This window comes from Pholcus phalangioides, unplaced genomic scaffold, assembly GCF_987345545.1.
Source record: "Pholcus phalangioides strain wild (caught in Gottingen) unplaced genomic scaffold, Ppha-v1.0 ptg000016l_1, whole genome shotgun sequence".
Taxonomy (NCBI): Eukaryota; Metazoa; Arthropoda; class Arachnida; order Araneae; family Pholcidae; genus Pholcus; species Pholcus phalangioides.
The window spans coordinates 2,795,524-2,804,839 of record NW_028301609.1 but is presented as its reverse complement, the minus strand read 5'-3'; the positions used below and the strand labels follow the sequence as shown (position 1 = coordinate 2,804,839).

General features: G+C 38.1%; 1 protein-coding gene and 1 non-coding gene across 4 annotated transcripts in view; both read left to right on the top strand.

Moving 5' to 3' along the window:
* Window positions 1–2: 2 nt before the first annotated feature.
* LOC149074884 (uncharacterized) overlaps window positions 3–9,316 on the top strand; it is a 29,475-nt gene continuing 20,161 nt past the window's right edge. The window contains exons 1-4 of one of the 3 annotated variants that reach the window (XM_089245823.1): window positions 3–486; window positions 764–943; window positions 6,217–6,414; window positions 6,543–6,617. In XM_089245823.1, coding sequence (XP_089101949.1) covers window positions 800–943; window positions 6,217–6,414; window positions 6,543–6,617 — 417 coding nt within the window. In that variant the 5' untranslated portion in view covers window positions 3–486; window positions 764–799. Of the gene's footprint in view, window positions 487–763; window positions 1,173–6,216; window positions 6,415–6,542; window positions 6,618–9,316 lie in introns of those variants that run through there. The other 2 variants (XM_089245825.1, XM_089245824.1) reach the window with 2 other exon arrangements.
* TRNAY-GUA (transfer RNA tyrosine (anticodon GUA)) lies at window positions 9,220–9,293 on the top strand. Its single transcript has one exon. It is a non-coding gene; the product is annotated as a tRNA-Tyr (tRNA).

The following is a 9,316-nucleotide window of genomic DNA, read 5'->3' as shown; positions in this document are numbered from 1 at the left end:
ACTATGAATACACCGGACTCGTTATCCTCCATTTTGAGGTGGAAAAACCAGTTTTCCTTTCAAAGCAAAGCCCCTTGAATGCAGCTTTGGTTTCAAAGTGACATCTCATGAAAAAAAAAGCTGCATACGAAACAGTAGAAGTAGTACAGGCTATAGCAATAATACTGACCTCCCTTTTTGCCCACGAATGGCGAAAAAACAGGCCTTTGATTTCTAGTGGCAACTCATGTGACATGTTATAATAACCATGTGATATCTTATAATAACCATGTGACGTAACTGATTCATCAGCCAATCGGTCACGCCGAATGGAGATGGTTTCGCCTATTGGCTGGATTAAAGAATGTTTATATTTTTGTGATAAAACACGTGATTATTTATCTTCCATTGATGATGTTTGTATCAATTGTTTTACGAGAGAGTGTTGATGTCTCTTGTGTTGAATATTTTGTATTGAAATTTTGTTTGACAAGAATTGGATGTTTTGTAAGTTATTATGTCCAGAATTAAAATTATTGAAAAATATAGTATAGTTGGCACATAATTTGATGAGGTCTAGTTTGTTTTATAATAACAAGAGTTGTCCCTGATTGTTTATTAAATTAAAATAAAATTGTAAAAGTTCGTATTTACAATTGTAATTATATATTTATGTATACATATATCTGTTATTTAATAATTATATTATTTTACATAATTATTTTATTTTATAGTAGAGTTTTTTTTCTCCTTCCTAAATCACATATTTCTTTTTTCGCTACAGATCTGATATGATCACATTTGTGTCACAGCTTTAAAAATGAGTGGTTGCTCCCCACCAAGTCATGGATCGGTGATGAGCATCTCGCTACCGAGCAGTTTTTCTGGATCCCATGCAGGGGGGCATACAACCAGACACCGTCGATGCAAGGCTATATTTTTTTCGTTATCAACTGTTTTGATGGTGAGCTTGTTTACAAGATCTAGTCTTGTGTTTTGCTTTCGAACTTGGAGAAGCAAATGTCTATACTTCGAAAAATCTTGTCATGGTGAGCAACAGAAGGTTCAAAACATTTATATCATGCTCTGGGAATATATTTACTTGATTTGCCTGTTTCTCATCATTTCCGATTTAGAAGATAGATGGTATCACTCAAACACATGACGCGAATGACACTTGTGTACATGCTATGGTAAGTTCCACAAGAAAAAAACAAACCATAATTTCCTCCCAACTCTCTCTTGTCTCCAAGGAGGTAAAGCAATTTTGAATTCATAGGGGGACTGAAGTGTTTTAGACCTGCAGACACCAGGGCCGTCTTGAAAGCATCATGAGCCTCAGACCAAGTGATTCAGTTGGCCTCCAGGTGGGGCTGTTGCATTAAGACAGCACTGGCACGTGTTCAAACAACTATGGATAACAACCTCCAGATACTTGGGGGGGGGGGTCACTGTGGTGGTCGAATGGTCATAGTGCCGAACTCGCAAGGTCCCGGGTTTGAACCCCACCGGCATTGCAGTGGTGGTTGGCGGAAGTTATTTTTCTGTGGTTCCCAACTTCCAGGCATGAATACAAGCAGATCTCCCCATTAAAAGTCTCGCAACAGACCTACGACGATACAAAATATTCAAACATCACACTTCACTCAGAATTTATAATATAGATGACACCATTGAAAATTCACACACAATGCTAAACTTCCCTTTATAGGGGGCATCTCCTGTTAACTGGCACATTTTGAATCGTGGAACCTTTTAATCAAAATCAGTGTATTTTACTTGTCATTAATTATTCATCTGAACAATTAATTTCTTTTTTTTCTAAAAGCAAATAAAATATATTTTTTATTAAATTTTTTTTATGAGTGCATTGAAACTGAATTCACATCATGTTCGCAGCTGTTTTTCAAAATCATTAGCAAAAGCAAATTTAATAATTGAAGCAATTAATAATTACTTTTCTAAACTATGTTGAAAATTGGCATGACATGCTATTGCTACATATCCAGATGACTGAACGGACACTTTCGAATAGTGGACAAAATTTCTGATCCCATGGTTGTCTGCTGTGAATGTGAAGTCGTTCTATTGTATATATTTTATAACAGAAGAAATGCTATTAAAAACTTTGCGGCAAAAAATGATCAAGTTGTCTAACTTGTATGTTGGAATAGTACAGTTTTAGAAGAAACACTTGTCTATAAAATACATGTCCTATTATATAAGTACACTATTCAATAAAGTTTTAGCACGTACAAGGTTTGTTCAAAAGTATCGTACCACAATTTTTTTGTACTTCCACCAATGAAGCTAGGCAGGTGCGATTTGGTTCATATATGTAGGCAATCCTAGTGTGCATGCTTGAATTTTTAGTACATTTGCAGAAGCTGCCAGGTGCTGGTGAGTAAAAGTCTTAGTGAGTACCTCAGCATTCTTGTTTTTGATAAAAGCTGCAGAAAAAACCATTGCCACGGCATTAAATTTTGTGTGAGGCTTGCTGATTCCCAAGTGGAAACAATCCACAAGTTTTAACACACCTTTGAAGATGGGGGAAACGGGCAACATAATGATAAAAGAGTGGTACAACTACATCAAAGATGGCTGCACATATATGGAGAGTGAAGCCCTTCGTGGTAAGCCCTCAACATCCAGAAATGAGATTGTTATTGACCAAGTGAGTGGTGATGCAGAATCATCAAATCACAATCAAAGAACTTGCAGACAAGGTGAGAATTAGCATTAACATTCATTCCATTTTGACTGACAATTTCATCTCCAGAAAATGCAAAGTCATACTGACAGTCTTCTTTGATTTCAGTGACATGGTTTATCATGAGCATGCACCATACGGCGCAACCATCACCAAGGAGTACTACCAAGAGGTTCGGTATAGCAATTAGCATCTTCATCACAATTAATGCAGTAGCATTGCTCAAGTTTGTCCTGCCATTTTATCAAAAATAAAAATGTAATGACACTCACTACACTTTGCTTATTGACGGTCTGCTGACGACTGGCAGGAAAAAATTCAAGCATGTGCACTAGGATTGCCTACATATGTGCATCAAACCATGCCTTCCTTGCTTCATTTGTTCTAGCACCCAAAGATATGGTCAGATGCTTTTTGCACAAACCTTGTTTCATATAATATGCTGATAAGGCAGTGCAAGAATTTGTGATTAATACACCAGTAGTACACTGGTTTGAGTCTTCTGAGAGGTTGGGGTCTTATTGGAATTTTACATCATCTGCCTGTCACTATTTTTGGATGAAAAAGAAATAGTGACAGGCAGCTGGTGTAAATTTTTTCTTTGGCCACTGACTCAGACATTTACGTTAATAATGTTTTATTTTTCCTATTAATATACTGAATCTTGCCTCATAATAACAGTCATATCAAGGTTTTTTTTAATATGTGTCTTTTTGTCTTTTTAATTTTTTTGTGTTGTTTATCACCAGCTTTTTTCATTCATGCCAATAATCATTGGGACAGTAGAACTGGAGGATAAAAAATGTAATGTTTTTATGACTGAAATCGTTATAACATTCCAAAAGAAATAGAGAAAAAAATTGGGTTAGGATGAGTACTCCCTTGTATAAGTACTTCCCTTGGCTACTAATACAATGATACTTCAGCTAACCAAGATTTTTTCATGTTTTTTCAGCCTCTGCTAACTAATACAAATTTGGCTAACTAGCATGTCAGTTAGTATTATAGCAATTTGAGCATTCACAGTTTCATCTATACCAACAAGAGTTGCAAATATTCCTGACCCTATCTCCTCAGTTTGGAGATAATTGAAAACATGTATTTTCATTGCCCGCGTCGGCCATGCATTCAGAAATAATTTCAGTATCAGTCAAAGTGCTGTAAGTTTGTAGTGAATTTGTCTATTACCACAAAATCATAAAATGAAAGCGAGCTTCAATTGTTTTTTTGTAATGGCCCAATATTTTGAAATTCCATTTTCAACATTGTTCTGAGAATCTTTGAAATTCACGTGAACCCCCAAATCTGATCCTTTATCACTGAGATGGCTGATTCCAAACCCGCAGCTTTCTTGAAGGAATTTTGAATTGTCTGTTGGCTGACTTTTTGCCATACTAAACAAGCCATCCACATGGCATCAACCCCCATGTCAATCATTGTATCCACCTATGATCGACAAGATTCATGAACACAATGGGCTGTAATAGGAATAATCCTTACTTAACAAGTTCTTTCACCACCAGAGAAAAGCCAGATTTGAACAAAAGAAAAGGAGTTCCAGTGTTTTCATTTTACACTGCTCAAAACAAGTAGGGGAGCAAGCAAAAAAGTGAAGAAAACCATGCGAGACAGCCACGTATTGGCATACAATGGATAGTACACGCGTATCAATGCGCAATACAGAAAAAAGACGTAAAAAATTTGGAATTTAGCTTTAATTCTTTGAAAATAAGGAAAAAACATGAAAAGATGATTTAGGGCAACAATTTGGTTACATGTAAACGATAAAAAAAGTACTGTTTAGACATGATGCGTGAGTTTTAATAGAGCGTGTGGTCTCCTCGAACAGCTAAGACTGCTGCACACCTGTTTGCCATGGATGCGATGAGGTTATCGATCAGACTTTGGGGAATACTGTTCCACTCCTCAAAAAGTGCAATCTGCAAGTCTCGGACAGTAACTTGTTAACCTCTCCAGCGGGGCCTTGGTCATGCAGCAATGCATCGTCCTAGCACGTCCCAAACATGCTCGATTGAATTCAGGTCAGGAGAGCAGGCTGGCCATTCCATACGCTGTATTGTTTCAGCTTCAAGCATGTTCTCCACCAGATGAGCTCTATGCGGTCGGGCATTATCATCCTGGAAAACAAAGGAATCTCCAATGGCTCCAGCGTAAGGGATGACATGAGGTCGCAGTATCTCGTCTGCATACCTTCGGGCCGTCAAAGTGCCATTCCGAATGATATGCAGGTCTGTACGTCCGCCTATGCTGATTCCATCCAACCAGCTCGTCTGTATTGTGACCTTTCATGAACGAATGCGGGGTTATTTCGAGTGCCCCTGTCCCTCCATACCAGAACACGTCGGGTGTCACACTCCAGACTGAATCGGGACTCGTCTGTAAACAGCACTTGGCTCCAATCATGTTGCTCCCAATCTCGATGTTCATCAGCCCATCTTCTTCGGGCCGCACGGTGGCGTGGGGTCAACGGAATGCAGACCATTGGCCTACGTGCATAGAGCCCTCCCTCATGAAGCCGATTATGTACTGTTTGGCTGGACACCCTTCGACCTGTTGCCAAGAGCAACTGTCTTTGCAGCTGCGTAGCATTCTCTGTTCTGTTTCGACGGGCTGTTAACCGTATATACCGGTCATCAGTTGCGTTGCTGTAGTGGCGCGTGGCCGACCTTGCCCTGGTCGGCTTCTAACATTTCCTGTTTCTTGGAATCGATTCCACAGCCTTGCAACAACACTTCTGGCGACTCCAACAGCGTCCGCGACACTACGTTGTGTTTGCCCGGATTCCAGTCTGCCTATAACACGCCATGCCATGGATTCCGGTAAATCACGTTGTTGAGACATCCTCAAGTCACCTTGTCTCAAAAAAAAAATACTGCGCAATAGAATTTCACAGTTACGGCAGTAAAACAGACGTTTCTGCAACATCCCGATTTCTGCCCTTATCTCCTTTTTCTGGTTTTTGACGTGATGAACTTTGATTTGCATATGAAGTTTTCTTCCGTTTCCTGCTAGGCTTTAAATTATGGATGATTCATTTTATGTTACTTATCGGTATACATCTTTGCGTAATTTTGTTAAAACCATGTGCTCCCCTAATTGTTTTGAGCAGTGTACTATCATTGGGCGTTGCCTTCAAGATAAAGAGTTTTTGAAAATTACTTCGAGACAGAGAGGTAAAAATGAATTGATTTATCACAGTAGATGCAAGGATTTTTTTTATTTTTCGAGAAATAGCATTTTTGAAAAAGAGGTTTGACTGTATATTCACATCTCTGGACTGTATCACACATCCCTATATTTACCTTACTTAGCATAGTCCTGAAAGTTGATATATTCCTATGGTTTTTTTAGTGAATATAATTTTCTTTGGCCACTGACTCAGACATTTATGTTAATAATGTTTTATTTTTCCTATTAATATACTGAATCTTGCCTCATAATAACAGTCATACCAAGGTTTTTTTTAATATGTGTCTTTTTAATTTGTTTCTATTGTTTATCACCAGCTTTTCTCATTCATACCAATAATCATTGGGACAGTAGCACTGGAGGATAAAAAATATAATGTTTTTATGACTGAAATTGTTATAACATTCGGAACTGCTGTTGAAATTTTTTGCATTTCATTTGGTGCGATGACATTCATCATTGGAACTCTTAGTTGCATTTCATTAGCATCGGTAAAGAACTGGATTATGTTACTGGTTGGTGTGCTTTTTATTACCATTCTCAGAAATTTGTAACAATTGATATTGATTCTTGTGCAAAGTAATTTCTTAATTGTTTTCGACTTTGATGGATTGTAACCTGTTTGTTTTTTTTATTTTTTCAGTTTGGCATCATAAGTCTGATACTTTTTATACTCGGTGTTGGTAGTAGTGCATTTGCATTCACTCAAATGGGGAAGGTATGTATTTTTTCACATGAATTGAAATTTTATTTACAGTAAAACCTCAATTATATACCAGGTAACAGTGCAGAAGACGATTGCGGATGACATAAAACACGGTTAAAAAGCCTGGAGTAAAAACTCAACAATCACAAAATAGTTTAAACAAAATACATTGACCTCTCACTTATGCGTCAGTGCAAAGGGGATCAGAAAAGAAAAATGCATAAGCAAGAGAGGCATATAAGTGAAATCTAAAATTGCTACACAATTAACAAATCAGAATACTCCGTAACTATGCTTAAAAAAAAGTGTTATATATAAATAAGGGATGCCCCTGAATTCTTGTGTACCCAGGGCCCCGAACTTATGAGGAACAGGACCTGTGTGTGGCATGCAAGGCCTCAAATAGAATTTTTTTTTTTGGGGGGGGGGCAAACATTATTTTCCTCCCTGCCACTATAAAATTCAATGATTTTATACCAGTTTTTTTTTGTTTCTTTCTGAAATTTGCCATCCCCTATAGTTTGCAGCCGCTGTGGTGGTTGAGTGATCATAGGGACAGACTCACATTGTGAGGTCCAGGGTTTGAACCCCACCTTTGCCACTGGTGGTTGGCTGAAATTGGTTTTCTATGGTTCCCAACTTCAAGGCAGGAATGCGAGTCGATCTCCCCTTTAAAAAGGCTCGGCACAGAGAGCAACAGGCCTACAAATGGTACAAATATTCAATTATTACACTACACTCACTTCACTTCTGAAATATTGATGACAGCACTGAAAAAATCAAACACACAACACTAGATACGCATTCAAACTGTTAGGTACATACATACTCGCATTTCCGACACAATTCACTTGGTAGTAAACTGTTCATGTTGAAAGACCTGAGTTGTGCTTGGTTTGAAAGGAAGAAAAGCCCTAATGGCAAGTGACGAATGTAGATTATCATGATAAATTTGAAAGAAAGTGTGCCCTTTGTCGATATACTATAGTTATACGCGAATTATTAGATGGCTCGCCCCATATTTATGATTTCCTATTCCTCACCCATAGTCGCGATTAACATAAGTGAATATAAACTCTTCGAAGAGAGGGATCACCGCTGGGTTGTTTTTGAATGGGAAGGGGGTGAATGTCTCACCCTGCCCTCTCTTGTGTCAATAATACAATCTTTCTACTGAATGAAGGAATTCCCCCCCCCCCTTTGCCCTTCCCTGTTTTCGCTCATGAACTGACTTCTGTTTGGCTGAACATTCTGGGGAAGAATGTTCATCCTAGCCTTTCCGCCTATGTGCCAGTAACAGTAGTGTGGGGCAATTCCCCCTTTCCCTGTATATCTCTAGGGTGATTGAAGTGAAAATATAATAATTGCACTGATATAAATGCACATATACATATTTACAGTTTGTAGTTCACAAATTCACAGTTGTACACTTGATGGTGACTTAAAGCAAACTGTGAGAATAACTGTCATTTTTCATTATCGTTATTTTTGGACAAACACAAGTTTTAATCCAAAATCACACACGGGAAGTATAATCTTCCTTTTTCATCTTTTTTCTCCCTCCAGAAGGGAGTGGAAGTGAAGTGGGAAAGATATAGAGAACAGGTTTATATGTCACAAAACTTAAAACTGTCCTGGCTCGATGAATTGGCGTGGTTGTGTGTGGGCCTCTAGGTTGGACCGAATCCTAATGAACTCGACTCAAATAACCTTGGGCTAAATGGACTGCTCGTGTGTGTCCACCTTAAGAAAAATTCACTTTATCCAAAGATATATAACATGAAAATTGATAGACAAATTCATTAAAAGATTGTATATACTAGTAACTTTTTCATGTTTGAGAAAAGAAGCATCTTGGACTCCTTGATTTACTGATGCCAAAAGAGAAAAATTTCTAAGTGTTTTTTCCCTCTGTGGCACAGTTCATCATTGAAAGCTTGAGTTTTGTGAAAAAAATTTGTACATCTGGTGCAATGCAGAAAAATTTTTTGATTCTAATATGTGACTATTCAATTAATTTCTTCCTCAGTAATTCACTGTTCACAGGGATACTGTGAACTTAAACCATTGCACTAAAATATTTCTAGCTTTTTGTTTTTGAACATTTCTACTTAGTTTCTTCTAATGCATTGCATATTCTTTAGTCACCATCATAATTGGCTAGAATTTTTCAAAATCCCTTTTTAAAATTGATTGGATAATGTTGAAATTCGAGGATGATGTCACTCTCTACTATCTATACAAAGGTTTTTAACAGCTGGCTGATGTGAAGATATATTTTGGAAAGGGAGAAAATTCAACTGCCCTTGTGGGGCAGTGTATTCAACACTACCACTAGACTATGTAGTCTAGAGTGTTCACGCGGAAAGTGAAAGGGCGTGGGTTCCATTCCCTGCAGGGCAGTTGAATTTTCTCGCTTTCCAAAATATATCTTCACATCATCCAGCTGTTAAAAACCTTTGTATGGATAGCAGAGAGTGATATCATCCTCGAATAAGTCGCCATCTGGTGGCATTGTCAGCAATTGTGAGCTTTGGCCTGAGTTAGGTCCGACCGTCCATGAGCAGCCCTGTTCAGTGCACACAAGCTTCAAGAAAAGATTGAGATATTCTTTGCCTTTGTAGTCTAGTGGTCTAGGGCGTTCACCCGTAAAGTGAAAGGATGTGGGTTCGATTCCCAGCAAAGGCAGTTGAATTTTCTCTTTTTTAAAT